This window comes from Mus musculus, chromosome 8 (genome assembly GCF_000001635.26).
Source record: "Mus musculus strain C57BL/6J chromosome 8, GRCm38.p6 C57BL/6J".
NCBI lineage: Eukaryota > Metazoa > Chordata > Mammalia > Rodentia > Muridae > Mus > Mus musculus.
The window spans coordinates 85366000-85386550 of record NC_000074.6 but is presented as its reverse complement, the minus strand read 5'-3'; the positions used below and the strand labels follow the sequence as shown (position 1 = coordinate 85386550).

The 20551-nt window shown below is 43.9% G+C and overlaps 1 protein-coding gene across 2 annotated transcripts in view; it reads left to right on the top strand.

Annotated features, from left to right (window-relative positions):
• Positions 1-210: 210 nt before the first annotated feature.
• Positions 211-20551, top strand: part of Mylk3 (myosin light chain kinase 3) — a 61413-nt gene continuing 41072 nt past the window's right edge. Inside the window, exon 1 of one of the 2 annotated variants that reach the window (XM_006530825.3) lies at positions 211-443. In XM_006530825.3, coding sequence (XP_006530888.1) covers positions 438-443 — 6 coding nt within the window. In that variant the 5' untranslated portion in view covers positions 211-437. Of the gene's footprint in view, positions 444-5509; positions 5693-20551 lie in introns of those variants that run through there. The other variant, NM_001297612.1, reaches the window with a different exon arrangement.

Here is a 20551-nt window from a genome sequence, read left to right as displayed (position 1 = left end):
TGTGTGCAGGCTGGATAGTAGAGGAGTTGGCAGCATGGCCCAGAGGAGCCCTCAGTGGGCTGGGGCCAGCTGACACAAGCCACTTAGGTTTCCAAGGAGCCAAACTCCCCACTCACGCACGGATGATGCACTTGTGTCTAAATGTGGTACTGCCAGGGCACCTGGCCAGCTTCGGGGCAGGAAATAGAATGTCCCTTTCTTCACCAGCAAAAGCAGTCTGTGCATGATTTATGCTAGGGCCAATGAAGAAGCTCAAAGGGACAGCCAGCTGAAGAAGGGAGGCCAGGGGACAGCTTACACGGCTCTTGCTTGGGATTGTAATTGTCGACGAGCTTCTTACCTGTCCAGGTCTAAAGGCATCTGCCTGTGAGATGGAGATATTTCCACATCCTACTGCAGGAACACTGCATTTCTGACTGGACGCTTGGAATCCACGGATGAAGGTACTATTTGAGTTTAGGTGATTGATAAATTTACTCCATGTTTGTGTTTTCAGCAGTGTGTTGGGTGCATTTGAACCCCCCCAGAAATGCTTTCAGAGTCTGGTTTTAAAAATAACAACAACAAATAAACAGCGTGTTGGTCTTGGGTGCATACATTTGCTTTGAGTTTGACCAGGTTTGGGGAAATTGCATATGAATTTGAGAATTCATAGAGCGTTTTTCCAAACCTGTAACTCTGATTAATGATACAGGTGCTTAAATCATGCGAAAATGTCATTGCTGGAGACTGTTTGCAAATGCTCAGCAACTTCGCATTATAAAAAAAATCCCCAATTAACTATGCTTTGGAGGTTATGGATTGTTCATGGAGTCAAGAACCTTTCTTCCTACGTTGAATGGGAGTCTATTTAAAAACAAAGAAAAAAAAAAAACAAGCAGCACAGCACAACTGGTATCATGGTTCGTGCCTGCATCCTAGTACTGGGGGGGGGGAGACCAAGGCAGGAGGATTGCTGTGTGTTTGAAGCCAATCTAGACCACACATGAGTTCCAGGCTACCTTGGGTTATGGAGTATTTTATATTTTATAAAAAAATAGAAAAAGTTACCACCACCACCACCACCACCAACAACAACAAAAAAACCCAAAACTCTTGTTATTTCTCCCATGGGATTTTCTACTTTTGAAGAGATTTATTTGCCTATGACCAAGCAATTGATCTCACATGTGGCCACCATCCAAGATTTAAAAAGTCTCCTGCATCCCAGAAGTGGTTTTGTGTCAGGCCCTCTTTTTTTTTTTTAAAGATTTTAATTATTATTATATGTAAGTACACTGTAGCTGTCTTCAGATGCACCAGAAGAGGACGTCAGATCTCATTATGGGTAGTTGTGAGCCACCATGTGGTTGCTGGGATTTGAACTCAGGACCTTTGGAAGTGCAGTCAGTGCTCTTACCCACTGAGCCATTTCACCAGCCCGTGTCAGGCCCTCTTAATCACCTTTATCCATTCTCTCAGTGCCATGATCACGGTCTTTCTCATCTTGAGAAGTCCTGAGGATGGTTACCCAGGTAGGTTGCTGCTCTCGGTCTAGTTCTCCTAACTTTCCAACTCACCCTACTGACTCTACTGAGCTTTCATGGCACCTTGACCTGAGGACAGGTCCTAAAGAGACACCAGATGCTGCCAGGCTCTACCTGGAGTTTTCTTAGTTCTCTTCCAACCAGACTTGACTTTCCTCGGCCTCTTACAACATCCATCCTTCAAGGCTCAGTATAAACCTTGTTTTCTCCAGATACTCCCCTCAAGCCTTTTGCCTCTCCTCTCACAGTGGCCCTCCATGGCTAAGTTTCTGGAAAAGCTGTGGGAGGCCAGCCAACCACAACCAAGCACCATGCCGATCCTTCTGTTGATTCTGATGACACTTTGTTTCCCAGGACAGAGGCTTTCTGAGCCTGTCTTCTCTCACTCCTTCACATGGCAGGGCTTCCTGAGGGACTGTCAGACCTCAGACCCCAGACATGCTTGGTGGGTTCCTCTCCTAGTCTTCTTCCCATGTCATCTGGATGAGCCAGGGGCCTCTTCTATAGACCCTTGAGTCCCTTAAATTGATCTCTCTGTCTCTGTCTCTCTCTCATAGGTACAGGCAAAGAGCAGAGAAAGTCTGTAAGTAGATGAAGATAAAATTTCTTTTGTTAGACACAGGTAGGCTAGACAAACTTGTATATTGGACAATTTTACTCCAGCACACTCATGTCCTTTGCATATATCTGTGAGTGACTGTGACGGCTAATTTCAGTTGTCGATTTCATACACCTGACAAAGAAGATCCTCAACTCAGAAATTACCTCCACCACACTGGCTTGTTGGCATTTCTTTGTATGTGTGTGTGGGGGGCAGTTTCTTGATTGCTAAGTAATGCAGTAGGGTCCAGCTCATTCTGTGTGTGTGTGTGTGTGTGTGTGTGTGTGTGTGTGGTATGTGCACATGCGTGCTACTCCTGTGCAGATGGACAGGGAATATATATATATATGAAAAGAGACTAAGCAAGCCAATATGAAGTGTTGTCTATGGCTCTCCTTCAAGCTCCTACCCTGAGCTCTTGCCTTGTCTTCCTTCGGTGATAACTGTAAGCCCTTTACTCCCAAAACAGTTTTTTTTTTCATGCTGCTTATCAGAGCAACAAAAAAGAAACTGGGACAGAATTGGGCACCTAGAGTTGTGTGTTGCTGTAACAGACCTGTTGTGTTGGGGGAGGATTGTAGAAATGTTTGACGACTGGGCCTGGAAAAGCCACTGCTTCCTGAGAATCTGAGGAGCTCTTGTGGGACTTGGAAGTTGATGCTGAGAACAGCACCTCTGGAGGCTTGATTTATGAAGTCTCAGGGAGAAGTGTGAAAGACCCTTAAGATTGTATCAGGCTCATTCATGTGATTTTTAGAATTAAGAATCTGGGCTGTTTGGTCCTTTGGGGCTGACGGAATAGGTGTGATTAACAAGAGGCTGGCTCCAAATGAAGTCCAATGTGAATGACTGAAGCTCGTTAGCTAGGCCTGAAACACCAGCTATGGTAAATAAGTGACTGGAATCACCGAGGTGAAATCTTCTCGGAGGTATTTCCTCGGCGTCAGCATACGGACGCACTGGTCCAGAAGGGGCTGGGGCTGCATTTCACACGCAAAGCCAAGCTTGGTAATGTGTAAGAATCTCCACATGGTACTGGTTTTGAAGGCACAGAGGGGTCATGGAGAGCGGCTGAGACTCAGCACCTTGTGGCAGGGTTGCAGTCCCTGCAGAGAGCCAGGAGGCCATTGTTGGAAGTGCTACCTCAGTTAAGAGGAGACACCAACCAGCATGACAGAGAGGCAGGGACATCCACCAAAGAAAGACAGCAGCAAGTGTAGGGTAGAATTGGAGGGAGCCTATAAGACAAAATGTGTGTGTTGCTAGTTGCAGATCTGTCCAAGTCCTTTGTATCCCAGAGGTTCGTGAGTCTTAGATAATTGAGCACAGCTTTTTACACTGTTGGAGTTTGGTTTTCCTTTAATCTGATTGCAACTGATGGCTCTGGGTCTGCCATCTAGGGATTAAAAAGTATTGTTTTGGATTTTACAGGAGCCCACAGTTAGGGGAATCTAGATTTCCAGAAGAGATCCTGGATTTTTAAAGCATTGAGATGTATAGAGACTGAGTGACTGTTGACATGTACTGTGTTTTATATAGTGATATCCATATGAGTGCTTGGGGACATGGAAAGTTATGACTTGACACTGTGTCACACTGTGTGTCACACTGTGATGGCTAACAACCCCTTGGTTGTCAGCTTGATGAACCTGGGAAGAGGGTGCCTTGACTGAAAAATTACCTCCATCAGATTGCCCTGTGGTCCACCGGATGTCTGTAGACCATTTTCTTGATGGCTAACTGATGTAGGAGGGCCCAGCCCACTATGTGAGCAGGTGGGTCTGGACTGTGAGAGAAAGGTACCAGGAGATGAGGTGAGGTCTTCAATGTGTGTGTTGGAGTAGAGGCTATAGAGACTCCCCCCTCTACAGTGAACACTGGCTTCAGAGATGGAGAGGCTCAGCTCCCCACTGTGAGCCTCCATCCCATCAAGGGTCAAACAGAGACCCTTCCTCTTCAGAGCAGCACATGTGAAAACATGCTCCAATGTGAGCTGGCAGGAGAAAACACAGGCCATTGGCCAGTTCTAACTTGGTACATTTGTTTGGGTTTTCTGGGTTGGCAATTGGCAAGTCCATCCATCCCTCTAGGGAGAAATGCAGACGCTAGACTGACAACAGGGAGTTTTAGACTACTAGACTATGATTGCCTACGTTTAAAATCAAGTCCTTCTGTGTATTTAGAACTTCCTTGAACTCATTTTAAAAGATAAACTCAGGCTTGTAAGAATGGCTGAAAGCAGAAGCCTGGAGGCAAATCTACCAACCACCAAAGGCCTGGAGGGGATGGTCACACCCAGGCAGGGTTCCAGCACAGTTGTCCTCCCACTCTGCTTTTTCACAGGAGCTGCCTGGTTGGATTGCGTTTCCAGGTGGCTTCTGGATTCATCCTGTCAGGCTTTGGAATGGCTTCGGTTCTCTTCCTGGGGTTGCTATGGTAAAACAAGTTGTAGACATTGTTTTGTTTTGTTTTGTTTTTCCTGTGAAAAAATTAGCAACTGATCTTGGTATCTGGGAATCCCTGCGTTTCAGCCCATTCCTTACATCCTCAGATGAGTGTTAAAGGCAAGCCTGCATCCCACAGGCTGATATGACCCGGTCCAGCTGCCCCTGAGGTCTCTCAACCCACAGAACAGGCAGGGAGTTCCACGATCTCTCTAAGGGCATCCATCAGTTCCGCCATCTGGTTCTGTCTCTGTCCGACATCTGCTGTGTGATCTTCAGAAACCCCTTTCCCTTCTCTGGTCTTTAGATTTTTTTCCATTGGAAAACAAAGGGAGGCTACCCATACCTTCTGAAGTTTCTCTTGCCTTCCCGTGGGCTCGCTACGAAGATCTGAAGGCTTGGTGCCTCATTCAGCAGCAGCCTTGAGCCACTGCCTCTTCTGAGCTGCAGTGTGCCTGAGTTCTTATGGAATCTGTACTTAGTTATGGCTTCCTGAGTCCTATTATTTGGAAAGGTAATTGCTGAACCCACCTAGTCCAGAGGTGATCAACTAGACTCCCGGCCAGAGTAGGAGCAGCCCTGTAGAAAAAAGTTAGGGTCTCTGACCCATTCTGATGCTGGTTAGGAGCTTCTGAGATCTGAAAGTCTGAAGACAAGGATTCCAGTGTGTTTAGGCCTGCACCAGATTCCAATTTGAGTTTTTCAAATCAGCTCAGCCCAGGCCCAGGACTCCCTCTCTTTTCTCCTCCCTCTTTAGACTACTTGCTGTTTGTTTCACAATTAGACACTTTGCTAAGTGATGCAGGAAGTGGGGAAGGCAGATACAGCCCAGCAAAGCAGATAACCAAGTGAAGCCGCTGGATGCTTCTGGGGCCTGGACAGGGTCAAAGATAAGCGGAAATACCAGGCTTATCGCTAAGCCCGAGCTCCTCCACAGAAGTCGCCCCAGCCAACCAGCCCACCAGGGCTCTGAATAGTTGGGCAGCATCCATCTCCAGGCAAAGTAAACAGAACTTGGCCACTGTGGTCACAGGATGGGAACTCTGTGCCCTGTCCCAGCACTGTGCAGGCCCAGCACCAGAGGCCAGCAGCGGGCATCAGATTACACCCAGATATTTGCGGTAAGGGTGGCGTTGAGCCATGGTGCTTTGAAGTTAGAGCCCGAGGAACAATTGGTAGGGTCATAGGAGACAATGACAATTGTCCTGAGGCCTAGGTCCTCCTGCAAAGAAATGCTGCAGTCAATAGGAAGCTCTGGTGGCTGGGTACAGCCAACTGTGGGTATGGCCATCTGTGGATAGACATCTTGGGCCTCCCTAGCTACTAGCAGGGGCGTAAAGGTCAGGCAATGTCAAACGTCAACTAACTCTCTAGCACGCTGGACTGTGCATGGCTTTCTGAAACTGCTTTTCTATTGCCTTCCTTTCTTAACTAAGCTTAGCCCCACGGAGAACATGCATGTACCTTCTAAGTGTGTGTCATCTAGGAGATGGACTGACTGGAGCCTGAGAAACGTTTTCTCTGCCTGCATCCATTACTGCTTTCTTGGGCTGACAGCCCAGGTTGGGGCGGAGAGGTGGGGTAGGGATGGCAGTTTTAATCTCTACAACTTAAAAATACTAGCCATGTGCTGGACACTGCGCATATGTGGGGTTGATGTTCACTGTCCAGTCCAGTGTATTGCATCACAAGGCTCCCGTGGAAGGGAAACCATGGCAGGCAGACAGGTGAAGTCTTTTCTGTGCACGCAGCTGTCCCTGTGGCATTTGTGATGGGCACTCTCTGGGCATCTGCTTCCTTCTCTTGAAAAAAAAAAGTCTCTTAATATTTGAGTTTGGTAGAATAGGACCTCTTCTCTGCCATATGCAGGCAGGAATGTTATAAATATACAAAATAGAGGGGTGTTTTGTGTTCTGTTTCTTAGATGTGTGTCCTGAGTTCCCCATAATAGACCTCTTTTCCCACAGATGACCGTGGAAATTATTTGGCTTTTTTTTTTTTAATTTGCCCCCATGTTTGTTTGTTCTTAGAGCCCCATCCTGGGACTTCTCTTAGATAAATGGCTGAGCACCTTTCAAGCTGGTCCTGAACTTCATTCATTTCTCCTCTCACATAAGAAAGCACTTACTTCATTAGGACTGTAAATATTCATCGCCAAGTCAATGATTGTACTTTAACACCGTTCTTTCCTGTGAGACTGTTTCTCAGTGGGAGGTGTGTGTGTGTGGGTGGGGTTGTCTATTTCTGTTTGTTCCCTGTTTGCCATGCCTGCCACCATCAGGCCAACCCCTGAGTACTTCCAATGTGTCAATCACTGATAAGCCTTGTAAGGTTCAGCATTCTCTTGTAACCTTCTGTCAACTCCAGGAAATACACATATTGTTATTTTTCTTATGCCACAGAACAGGGAAGAATTGCAGACTCAGAAGTTAAGTAACCCTTGGGCATAGTTCCAGCTAATAACTGGGGGTGGGGGAGAGGCAGGAGTTAAGTCAAGTTAGTCTGCCTCTGGGCCCCAGCTCTTAACATTTCTTACATAGCTTTAGGACTGGGAGTGTTTTGCCTGCCTTGCCTGTGCAAATCACTCCCCCAACTCCTTAACAACAAAACAAAGAACAGTGCATGTGTGTGTGTGTGTGTGTGTGTGTGTGTGTGTGTGTGTGTGTGTGTGTGTGTCTACAGTTTTCTGGAGTTTGTGATAAGGGCTCACATTCTCATAAAGCTCTGGGTGGCTTCAAGCTTGAAAGATTCATCTGCCTGCCTCTACTTGCCAAGTGCTAGAATCCCAGGCGTGCTTGACCACCCCTCGCTAACTATTTTACATACTGCTCCCTACTCCTTCCTCCTTGTTGGGGGTGTTCTTCATTCTTCTGTTTCACCTTTGTGCCTCTGTTAAAACCCGTTCTCTACTTTGATCGGATTTCATCTTTAAAGCCTCCATCCTAGGGAGAGTGCTTCGAGGAAAGGAAACTAAAGTGTTAAGATTTCTACATCTTTGCAACCTGTGGAACTCTCTGGCAAGGATGCAAAGTGATTAAAATTCTGAGGGGAAACACTTCCCAATCCAGAGCTCTATGTGCAACCTACTGTATCCAGTTGTCAGGATGAGAAGTCTGATGTCCAGCTTCAACCATTTGTTGTGTGACTTTGTTTTCTAATTCCCAGAAGCTTTTACATATGTTTTCATTTAAAATTATTTATTTCATTTTAAAGTGTGTGCATGAGTGCATGTGCGTGCGTGCGTGCGTGCGTGCGTGTGTGCGTGTGTGTGTGTGTGTGTGTGTGTGTGTGTGTGTGTGTGTGTGTGTATAGAAGCATGAACATATGCCTGCTGGTGCCCATGGAGTCCAGAGGTGTCAGATCCTTTGGAACTGGAGTTTCAGGCTATTGTGAGGTCCTGGGTGTTGTTGGTCCTCTGGAAAGGCAGTTTGGGTTCCTAGCTGCCGGGCCATCTCTGCTGTAAACTTGCATAGTGACTATAGTATTTGTTTGACAAATTCCTGAAACTCCAGTTAATTAGATGTGACACTAGCTGAACACATAGAATGTGTTTTTGCTTGTCTTCTTAATTTTATTTTTATGTGCATGGGTATTTTTGCCTGTATGTAATCTGTGTATCACATGTGTGCCTGGTACCATAGGAAATGCAAGGAGGATGCCAGATATTCTGGAACTGGAATTACAGGTGATTGTGAGCTGCCATGTGGGTGCTAAATATCAAAGCCTGGTCCTCTGGAAGAGCAGACAGTGCTCTTAACCATGGAGCCAGCTCTCCAACCCCTCTTTTTGCTTCTTATGCATATGTCTTCATATTGACTTTTTTATTATTTTAAATTTTAAGTTACACCTGTCTGTTTCTTATTTATTGATTATTTTGTATGTATATGTGTGTTCATATGTGTCTGCATTCAAATGCCATGGTATATATGTGAAGGTCAGAAGACAACTTGTGGGAGTTAGTTCTTTCACCCTGGGGGTTCTGGGGGAATCAAACTCCAGTTGCCAAGCTTGGCAGCAAGCGTCTTCACCCACTTAGCCCTCTCACTGACCCTATGTCTTTATTTTTAGTTTCACCATCTGAATGAATATTTTTAAAATTTTAAAGATGTATGTTGTTTAATGTGTACAAGTGTTTTGCCTGCATGTATATATGTGCACCATATGCGAACCTTGTGGCCACAGAGATTAGAAGAGGACACTGGATCTCCTGAAACTAAAGTTGAAGATGGTTTGAACCATCGTATGGACTCTGGGAACCGAACCAAACTCAAGTCCTCTGCAAGATCAGCAAGTGCTCTTATAGCTAAGCCATTTTTCCAGCCCTGGGATAGTATCTTAACTATATTTTATAATCCATATTTTTGTATTTTAAAAATTAGTATTTATACTTTAAAATTTCACCTTTGTTTGCATCCAATTCTTTCCATAAGCCTTCTTTTAATTGCTGGGACTGCCTTCCTTACATTTTGTGGCTATGAATGACAACTATTTTGAATTATTCTGTTGCTCATATTCTTTGTTTCTTCCTTGAATATATTTTTTTCTCCATTAATCTCCTATTTTTTGGGGGGAGAGGTTTTCTTTTTTTTTTTTTTTTTGTCTCTGTGTATTTTCAAATATGGCACTAAACACCGAGTGAGCCGCTGAGGTTTGTGCGCTGCTTGGAAGTTGAAGATCATCCTGGGGGTGTCCCAAGGGGCCCTCGCTGTCTCGGTACATAGAACCTTGTGTTCTGGGCTCTTGAGTTTCCCTAGGAGCAGTGTCTTTGTCAGGAGGTGCAGTCTCCTGGCTGTATCTTCTCTGTGTGGAGATGTGGGGAAGGACTAACCCTTGGCACTGTCTTTTACCCGTCAGTGTCTCAGGGACCAGCAGCTTCTCTGAGATTGTGTAGAGAAAGTTTTCTCTCTCGTGTGTCTGTATTCACCTTTGTTCCTGGCTAGGCGGAAGGTTATTCTTTGTTGTTTTGTTTTGTTTTGTTTTGTTTTTTATTTCTCTTCAACAGCTTTCCATTTCCCACAAATTCACAGTTAACCCTCACTCTCCAATGCCTCACCTTCCATCCTCTCGATGGAGAGTATGTCTTACTTTAATACATACTCTAGCACTTTCTTTCCTATCAAGTTTCTGTGGAGGGAAAGCCTTGGGCCCCACCCCCACCCTCAAAGCTTCACAGCCAGTGGGGGGGACAATTTGCATAAGGTGAAGAATGGACTCTAGTCAGAGCCATCTTTGCTGGCACTGGACCAGAACTTCCAGAGTCTGACCTCGTGGTTTATTCTCACACATTTAGCATAGCAAACTTTGGAAAAAAGTTTCCACATGACAATTATCATAGTAAAGCTGTAAGCATAGCTACATAGACTCTCTAGCACGGCAGCAAAGCCCCTGTGTCCTTTGCAATAGGAATGAGTTCTATTGCCTTATAGACAGTGCTGGGGTTAGGCATAAGGAGGAAGGGTCTGTAATAAGCATAAGGTTAGAGTCTAATGAAGGAGCATGAAATGTTCATGGGACCATGATGATGGGTTCTATTCACTGAGAGACAGGGCTCAGGTCTAGGACCTAAACAATGCTCAGGATTTTGGGGGATTCAGGAAAGCTGTCTTCTAATAGAATACCCAAAGGATCACCAGGTTGAAAAACAACATCCACTTCAGTCTTTCTGGTGAAGAGGAAACAGTATTTCCTTCCCTTGAAGAAAGTAAAAAGCCTTCACGCTTAACAATTCTGGATTTTCTAATGCTTTCTTTGAGCTGTGCCTCCTTCAGGGAATGAGAAAAATATGGAAGATGTGTTTTCAACGTGAGACTTGATAGGACAGGCACAGATCTGAGTCCAGAGGATAAACCAGGAAGGTCCAGGTTCTTGTACTCTTTACAACGCATTGTCGCAAAGCATGGATACTTACAGAGACAGTTTATTAAGGGTAGGATACTGAGGAAGCTGAAGGTGTGTCTTAGCTCACCTGTGGCTAGGCAACAAGTGGCAAAGGGTGGGTGGGTGGGGATATGAGTAAGTGAGGTCCCGTGGTGACCCTTATGGGTCATCATAGCACCTCCTAACTATGCCAAGTTTATATAAATCAAGCTTTTCTGAGCATGCTCACTTAGCTGAATGAGGTCCATGTAGACTAAAGGCTGTAGGTATTTCTACTACTGCCACCTTCCATGTGTTCCCCTGTGGGACTTTCTCTTCTGCTGTTTCCTGTTCTCTTGCCTCATTGATAGCATTTAAAAACAAAAACCTTTCAGTTTCTTCTCTCCACGCACCCTCACCTGCTGTCAAGTTACCAAAGGACTATGTGAAGCTCTTGGGGTTCAGAATGCCCCCACCCCAGGGGAATTCTATCCCCCCCCCCCATAGCAGGGCAAAGGTTAGCCTGCTTTTCTCAAGAGTGGACCAACTGCTCTGTCCCTCAGCAAGGAGAAAATGTGTTGGGTTTGCTACTGTTTATCAACCCAGTAGTCACTGCTTTTCTGGTCTTTGACATAGGGAGGTGATCCCTCTTCATTCTCTGGGCAGGCACTGTTGTCTTAAGAGAATCACCTGGTTTCTTGCTGTGTCCTGTACATTCGTGAGAGTTAGAGAATAGTCATAACTCAATCCCCAGAGAACCTATGTGTGCATAAACTCACTCTTCATATATACAGAGAAAAGGATTTAGAACTGGTGGTCTTGGCGCTTCCTTGTCTTAGAAAGATCTACAAGAATTCCTGTGGGTATGATTCCCACGAGCGTGATTTCCCACGAGCGTGATTTCCCAAGGGTGTGATTATTCACATGGGTGTGATTATTCACATGGGTGTGTTCCATGCTCACTCTCAGGGGTGTCAGAGCCTACTTCTGGGAACTGTCAGTTTTTGGTACTCTGTTTCTTTCAAAGGTTCTGAGAGTCAACTGCTGCTGCTCCTTCAGAGGTCTCCCCATGATCGGCTCACCCAGAGCTTCTTGCTGTATTGTTATAGGAATAAATCTATGCCGGGCGGTGGTGGCACACGCTTTTAATCCCAGCACTTGGGAGGCAGAGGCAGGCGGATTTCTGAGTTCTGAGGCCAGCCTGGTCTACAAAGTGAGTTCCAGGACAGCCAGGGCTACACAGAGAAACCCTGTCTCGAAAAGCCAAACAAAAAAACAACAACAACAAAAAAAAAAGACACAGATTAATAGGAAAAAGAGAAAAAAAAAAGAGATTTATTCACCATGACTACATTGGAAAAAAGGGTGCCTTAGTTTATGTTTCTATTGCTGCTATGAAACACCATGACCAAAAAGCAGACTGGGGAGGAAAGGGTTTATTATTTGGCTCCACTTCCATATCGCCGCACATCATTGAAGGAATTTGAAGGGCAGGAATTTGGAGGCAGTGGATGAGGCAGAGGCCATGAAGAGGTGCTGCTTACTGGTTTGTTCCTCATGGCTTGCCCAGCCTACTTTCTTATAGAACCCAAGACCACCAGCCCAGAGATGTCTCCACCCACAGTGGGCTGACCTTCCCCTGTCAATCACTAATCAAGAAAATGCCTCACAGCTGGAACTTGTGGAAGCATGCCCTCACCGGGGTTCCCTCCACTCAGATGCTTCTAGCTTGTGTCAAATTGACATAGAACTATACAGCACGGGAATACACAAGACCTAGAGAAGGTTAGTGTCAACAACAATTCCATCTTATAGACTATCATCTTTGTAAAATGTTTCCTTAAGGTTTATATCATAGATTGCTTATGTATATAACAGAGCCAAAGCAATGAGCACCATTACATAAAAGAGTTATACAGCAGTCTTTTTAAATATGTGAAGTCAGTTTCTCCTGTGAAAGTGAGATTCAGAACTTTTCTCTCAGCAGGGCAAATGTTCAGCAGCACTGACTAAAATTTTAGACCTCCTACAGAGTAAGGAAGAGGGTCAGTTGCTAAAAATAGATCATGAGCAACTGCATCTTGTATATAATAAGAAATACTTACTTTGTCAGGGCAAGCAGACTTATACCAGGGTTTCAGTCATCAGGGTTGTCCAGATGGAAGAATTAAGGTGCTGTTTAAGCTGACTAAGAGGTCAGCATTGCCACCCTTTCCACAGGGGTTGGGTAGGACTCCCTATGCTTACCGTTATCCATTTTAAGCAGGAACCAGTCAGTTTCAGGAGTCAGTAGAGAACTACAGGAACTGAAGAAACACATCAGGACTGTACAACAGAGTGCCTCCGTTGGTGCTTTAAAATAGCAAACTTCAGTACAGCTTGTGGACGGGAGGCATTTTCTTCTCAGCTCCCCTCCCTCACCCCCGACACCAACCCCACCCCACTCTGTCATTCTCCCATCCTGGGCACAACCATGGGGCTGCCTTGATTTCTTCACGATTAGTTTAGCCTGGCTCAAAGCCAAGGGGAAACAGGACCCACTCAGACCTGATGTGCCCACTGCTTGGGTTGACTGTGGCTGCAGCTGCTGCTGTTGTTTCCCCTGCAGCCAAATCTTAAATGTATCTGGAAACACACAAAATGTTATTAAGAGCAGAATAATGGACTTCAGTTTGGAAATGCCATAAAATGGCCTAAGGATGTAAGGCTGCAGACTGCCTTGTGATTTTCCCAGGTCTTCATCAAACAAATGCTTTACAAAGTACTAAATTATTTTAAAATAACCACCCATATTTTAAGAGCCAAAAAACAAAACCGTCTACTTCCACATCCTCGTGATTCTGAACTATTGATAACATAGTCAGTGAATGACTAGAAAGGAAAAACAGAATTTAAATATATTTTGGGTATCAACAGATGCTCACTTTGAATCCTTGGAAGATTAAATTACATCTAATTTTTTAACCCACAAGTATTTTAAAATGTTGTTAAGAATAGTATAATATTTCTGTAACAATAACTAGATGAACTTCTCAATTGAGTGAAACCTTTTATATAGTTAAGCAAAATGAAAACTTGAAAAATTGGCTTGTTATCTCTAGTGAAATCCTCTAAGTCATACTTTGGAGATGAGAACACAAGACACAAACACAGAAACTCTTCCAAACCAGTCAACGGGGGGTGGTGGTGGTGGTGGTGGTGGTGGTGGTGGTGGTGGTGGTGGTGGTAAAATACTAATATGTTATCCACCAGGGAGGAATGGTCGGACTGCAGACAGTGGGAAACAAAGGAAAAGCATCCATAGACTTTGGCTTTGCTCTGCTTTCCCTGGGCTGCTTTGAACCCAAGTGAGCAGTAACCAGACAGTGCATTCAATGTCTCCTTACAATGAGATGTGTCTTTTAAAAGACACTGGGTAATGAGGAAGCGTAAACAACTGCTATCTCTTAGGCCTGTCCATTTTTTCATGTAAAGAGGAAAACTGATAAATTTAAGTTAAACTATATACTAGTAAGGCAAGATAAAGGGTGCAAGATAGTAGAGACATGCAGATTCTTTTAGGAGTATTTTTGTTCTTTAAAAAATAGTGTCTTATTAAGTCCTCTTAGAGTTCCTTGTCTTTTTTTACCTTTCTTTTGCTGTGATAAAGCACCATGGCCAAGACAGTTTGTAGAAGAAAGGGTTTATTTTTGGCATATGCCCCCGGATCCAGAGGGAAGAGTCCCATCACAGTGGGGACGCATTGCATCAAGCACCATAGCACGGAGGCAGAAACAGCTGGGAGCTTGCATCTTGAAATGCAGGAAACACAGAGATGGAACTGAAAATGGAGAGAGTCTTTTGAAACCTCTAAGCTCACCCCCACTGGCATACTTTCCTCTAGCCACACCATCCCACCTAAGCCTTGCCAAACAGGAACCCTCAACTGGAGCCAGGGACTTATGGGGGCAGCTCATTCAAACTTTTACATGCATCTAATAGCTTAACAAACAGTCATGGCAGAAGAGAGAAGACAACATCATAATTTCCAATATACAATGTAGTTTCCTCTTGTTTTAAGACAGGAGGACCTGGAGCTGGCCAAGGCCAGGCATGATTTTGGAGTCACGATCCTCCAGTTTCCACCCTGGAATTACAGGCTTACATGACTCAACTCTCCCATTTGGGGCAGTGCTGGGACTCAAATCCAGAGCCTCTGGTAGAGTAGGCAGATCTACCCACGGAGATCCACCCCAGCCAAGTTTCAAGTACAGAACACCCAGCATGGTCTACTGCAGCACCAAGGTTCCTAAGAGACAGGTTTCAATACAGGAAGGCAATAGAGTTATTTGAACAAAGGAACAAATGGAAGATATAGTCAAATAAAGATGGAGAAGAGGGTGCTAATTCTCTATATTACTACAAAGGAATGGGGTTCTTTTTATAAATTAAAAAAGTACAGAAAAGTAAAAGCAAGCCTCTAAACAGATTTAATGTTGAAATTGTCATATATGCTATATACAGATATATAGATACAGTTATGTAGATATAACCATAATCTTCTTTTGTTTTTGTTTTTGTTTTTTAAAGAAATTCTTTTTCTTATTTTTTAGTGTGCATGAGTGTTCTGGCTTTATGCATGTCTGTGCACCATGTGCATGCTTGGTGCCTTCAGAGGCCAGAAGAAGGCATTGGGTCCCCCTGGAACTAGAGCTGCAGACAGCTGTGAGCCTCCATATGGGTACTGGGAATTCAATTCAGGTCCCCCAGGAGAACAGCCAATGCCCTTAACCACTGAGCCACCTCTCCAGCTCTGTGAACAAAAATTGTACTAACATTTTCATCACATTGCATTTGTCAGAGTTACATCATACTGTGTGTATCATGAGAGTATGTTGTATATGAATATGAGAACTGAATTTAATAGTTCAATGGATAGAGACTAAGCCTAATACATTTTTGTGAATTACATTGTTTTGGTTTTGGTTTTTGAAACAGGGTTTCCCTGTGTAGCCCTGGCTATCCTGGAACTCACTCTGTAGACCAGGTTGACCTCAAACTCAGAGATCCATCTGCCTCTGCCTCCCAAGTGCTGGGATTAAAGGCGTGCGCCACCACGGCCCAGCTGAATGACACTGGTCTTACCTTAAGTATTTTATAATGTAGATTTATGCCAACTTGTTAACTAGACAGGAGACACATTTTAGCAGGATTGGAGGCCATTAAAGATGGGCCTCATCTCCCATTACCTGGGTAAGACACAAGAAAATAATGATGGAAATATAGATGGAGAGAGGACACAGGTATTATGGCTTGGTGGAGGTCTGAGGGAAAGCCAATGCCTCCATTACAGGGAGAGAATCTCAGTTCCCTCTCAGGTCCTGGGTAGAAACATAAACTTTCAATCTGTTTTAAATATCATAACATAAATGTCCTCTGTCTTCATGTGACCTCTTAGAGGTCTTCAGCATCTCAGCATCAAGTTTGTCCAATTTTCTTGAGTTCTAACTCATGACTTTCTATCCCTCCTTTGGTAACAGGTTCAAATTCCAAGTGTCTGCTCTACATTCTGGGTGTTTTCTTTCTGGAGAGCCCTTCCTCCATCCAGCCCCATACAGATCTCTGTTACTGAGACCCACCCCTCCCTTTGGGGGAACTCTAACTCAAAAGGCTCTTTTTAAATCCCTTTCTTCCCTCAGCAACCCAAATGTCTAGCCTGTCCCATTTCTCTGTTCTCAAACTCCATCAAAAGGACCTTGAGTTTTCTTCTGATTTTGTTTCCAAATTCTCCATACACGAGATTTAGCATCCACAAAAGGGAAGCCCAATTCCTAGACTCCTGGCAACATGTTAGATATTAAAATATTTAATTCTATACTATGATTTAGACATTAAAATACCTTATACTATAATAATACTCACAGCAAATATATTATTTCTCAGCAGTTATCACAATAGTAAAATTAACTCATTTTAATATTAATTATATACACATATTTTAATATATTTACATATACGTGTACATATATATATATTACACATATATTATATATTTACATATATATATTTAAAATAGACCACCAGACAGAGTGATAATGACATGATCCCAGGACTCAAGAGGCAGAGGCAGAGACAGAGCCAGGCAAATTTCTGTGAGTTTGGGGCCAGCCTGGGGTACATAGTGAGATCAATAAAATAAAAATAATAAAATAAAATGGACCAAGGTGTAAAAGTCATATAAAAATATTTTCATATTCAGACTAATCCCCAAAATATTACATTTGTCTAGCAAAAGCAGTTTAGATATTTTTCTGACCACCTAATGAAGGCATATTTTAATAAATTAGTAATTCATTATATTTAAACTCTAATTTCTCTCTCTCTCTCTCTCATCTGTGTAGCTCTGTCTGCCCTGGAACTTGCTTTTTAGACAAGGCTGGCCTTGAACTCACAAAGATCTGCTTGTCTCTGCTTCCTGAGTGCTGGCATTAAAGGAGTGCATCACCACACCCAGCCATTTTTCTCTTTTTTATAAGAATTAATGAAATATATTTTTTAAATCATACATAGAGGAAGCTAATATAGATTCCCAAAATTACTATTTGTAGAATTATATTTCCTATAATGTTCATTGACAATGAAATTAAAAAATTTTTAAATGTGTCTACATACACACATGTGTGTATACACATGAGTGCAGATGTTTTTTGAAGTCATAAAGAGTCATCATATTCTCTTGAGTTGGAGTTGCAGGCCCTTGTGAGCTGCCTCATATGGGTACTGGGAACTGAACCTGAGTCCTCTGCAGGAGTAACAGGTGCTTTTAACCATGGATCCATCTCTCCAGCCCCTGGAAAAAGAACTTTAATAAGGACCCTTTACAAACACGCAACTATTATTTTATATCCTAACCTCAATAAAAATCTTATATATATCACTAACACATGATTTGTTATAAGGACAAAGCATAGCAATAATCCAACAGAAGTGGTTTTGTTTGTGATACAAAGTCTTACCATGTAACTCACCAAGTATATGTAGGAAGCAGCTGATGCTGCCTGAAGTAGTAAGATAGAAAAATGTCCTTGATGGGGACTGGAGATATGGCTCAGTGGTTAAGAGCACTACTTGCTCTTTCAGAGGACCTGGGTTCAATTCTCAGCATCCACAGAGCAGCTCACAACTGTCTGTAACTCCAGTTCCAGGAGATCTGGCACCCTCACACAGACACACATGCAGGAGGAACACCAATGTGCATACAAATAAATCTTTAAAAAAAAAAGTCCTTGAAATAATATGACTGTAGCAGCTGTTAGAACCTTCTAGTCTTTCCTCTCCATCCAAAGCCAACCACCTGCAGGTGGCAGCCATCCCAAATGTGTCTTTTGGTCCCTTCATAGTGTCTTTGGTTGTTACTAAATAGGTCACAGCCTGTTTCCCAACAACATAGTATCATTCACTTCTCAATGAGCCACGAACCAAATTTAATAGCAACAATCAGGAAAAAAGAGATTTATTCAATGTGGCCATTTTAAGAAAAGGGACAAATAGATCCAGTGAGTCTCACCCAAGTCTGCCTTCAGGGGTCCTGACGTTTAGAGTTAAGCAGACAGGAGAACTACGCATGTCTAAATAGGCCTAGTCAAGGCCCCTTCCTGCATGTCTCTGACCCATCACTGATTTGGCTCCATTATCCCTCAAGGTTGTAAAGTTCTCTCTCTGGAGGAAGTTTTGCTTAGGCTGGCTCAGCTTTAGGTTTTCCCTGGCTAGGCGTGAGATTCCTAAGGATACTCTAGTGTGAAGTTAACACACAGCTCTAAACTCAAAGGGAGTAAGAGATGATTTCTTTTAGAGCTAAAATATAAGTGACCATGGTCCTTGGAACAGACTTGTAGCTTTTTCCAAATACATTGTTTCAACATGGAAATAGTTTCGTGGAGTTTTTATGGTAACAGAACAAAGAGTGCCACAAATCAAGGCACTTTAAAAATACATTTTTGGGGCTGAGTGGGTGACATAGCATGCCTTTAATCCTGCCACTCAGAAGGCAGAGGCAGATGGATCTCTTGAGAGTTCGAGGCCAGTCCAGTCTACAAATCAAATTCCAGGACAGCCAAGGCTACACAGAGAAACCCTGTCTCAAAAACAAAACAAACCAAAAAACATTGGTGGGAACAGAGAGGTAGTTACAGGGAGATGGGGGATTTTAATAGGCTCCAGATCTTCTCTGATCTGATATCTTCCCTATAAAAAGTTATTTTTAGGCTTATTTATTTTATGTGTATGAGTGTTTTGTTTGCATGTGTGCATGTACTGTATGATTCATGGTGTCAGCAGATGTCAGAAGAGGGTGTCAAATCCCCAGGAACTGGAGTTGCAGGCAGTTGTAAGCTACTGTGTGGTGTGTCCTGGCGGCTATGCTGCCGAGCCCCCTGTTCAGCCCTGAGATGGCAGTCTCTGGTGGAGACTAGGGTTGTGCTAAATTAGTACATTCCCAAGGTTTTTATCTGTTTGTCAGAATGTGAGGTCCAACACAGACATGGACAAGGAGCAGCTGTTTGGTAAGCTAAAGATCGATCACCCAAGATAAATTGTAACTTAGCCCTGAAGCTGCAGCCTTTCAAATGTTGCCCAAACCTGGAGTTTAAGGCAGGAGCCTTCACAGGCAGCATCTTTTCAGGAACCGTGGCTCACAGGTCCATGTTTCAATGGTCTGATAGCCAGAGCAAGGGACACGAATGTTTCCTTAGGAAATATTCATCCCTGTCAGGCTGACTCACTACAGTACCTGGTACATAATGTGCTGGGTTACTGTGTGTAATGCTGGGTCCAGGGCTCTGTGACACTAGGTAACCGCTCTACCAGCTGAGCTACAGCCCCACTCCATGTATCTGTCTTTAATCTCACCAAGAGAAAACAGACCAGTGTTCCTTTCCATCTTGCCATGCTCATTCCATCACCAAGACTCAGGAGCACGCCCAGAAATGAGTTTGGATAGCTCCAGGCTGGGGAACAGGTGTCTTGTCGGGGGTGAGGTGATGGGGGGTTGTGATCAAACATAGCAAGAACACTGTTGGAAGGCTACCTGTGACTTAAAATAGCAAAATGGCTTGATGGTGCCTATGGGTCTCAGATTTCCAGGTCAGTTTATCAAAACTGATTGTGTTCAGTAAAGGGAATCTGGGGGGACACCAAAGCCCCCTTCCCTTGGTGCCTTCCTGTATGTGGCAAAACCACCCTCGGGACCATGTGCCTGTGTAGCCTGGGCATGTTTTCCTCTCAGGCCCTGCTATTTCCTTCAAGGGACTGCATGAAAGTTGTCATACTGGCCTGGGACATCCTTGGCACTTTTGTGTCCCATACCAGCTGTGACCTGAATGTGTCCACCTCAGGTGCTGATGCTTCTGTAAGAGTCTGACTCAAGCACAGTATTTTTGAAGTGTTTGAAAAGCACAGAAACACAGGCCTCCTTGTTCTCTGTGACACTAGAGAGCTTGGAACCTGAGACACTGTTGTCTGATTTGTTCATTATCATCATTACAGGGAGCCAGGAGGTCGCTGGTATATGTCGGCAGAGGGTATTTTTTTTTAAAGGAACATGACTTGTGGGGTTGCATTTCGTGAGTACGCTAGATTGTTGTTTCTCAGATCTGTGTTTAGGTAGGGGTCCCACGAGCATGTTTGCTAGAGGCATGAGCTGTAGACTTTCCCCACAGGCAGTCCAAATCCACGTATCATGGACCATCCAAACAGGGAACAGCAACAGAAAGCTCATTTTTAGTTTGCAGACACATTAACATTTCATGATGGTTAAAGGCCGAGCTCGATGGCGGGGCTTCATAGGTTACTCTGCCTTCGTCTTGCCTTGTGTTGGGAATTAAATGTGTGTGTGGCTGTGGGATTCCGTCTCCTCAGCGCCTGGAGTTCTGAAAACCCCTTTGCATAGTCTAGCTGAGGAGATGCTCCCGTAGGGATAATAAATCACAGAGGAGTTTACTTTAAGACAGTTTGTTAGTATGCATACTTTTATCCTTTTTTAGAGATCAAAGTGAATTTGTATGTAAATGAGGACATGTTTTTCTGCATTTTATTCTATTCTATTTTGTTTGTTTGTTTTCAAAACAGGGTTTCTCTGTATAGCCCTG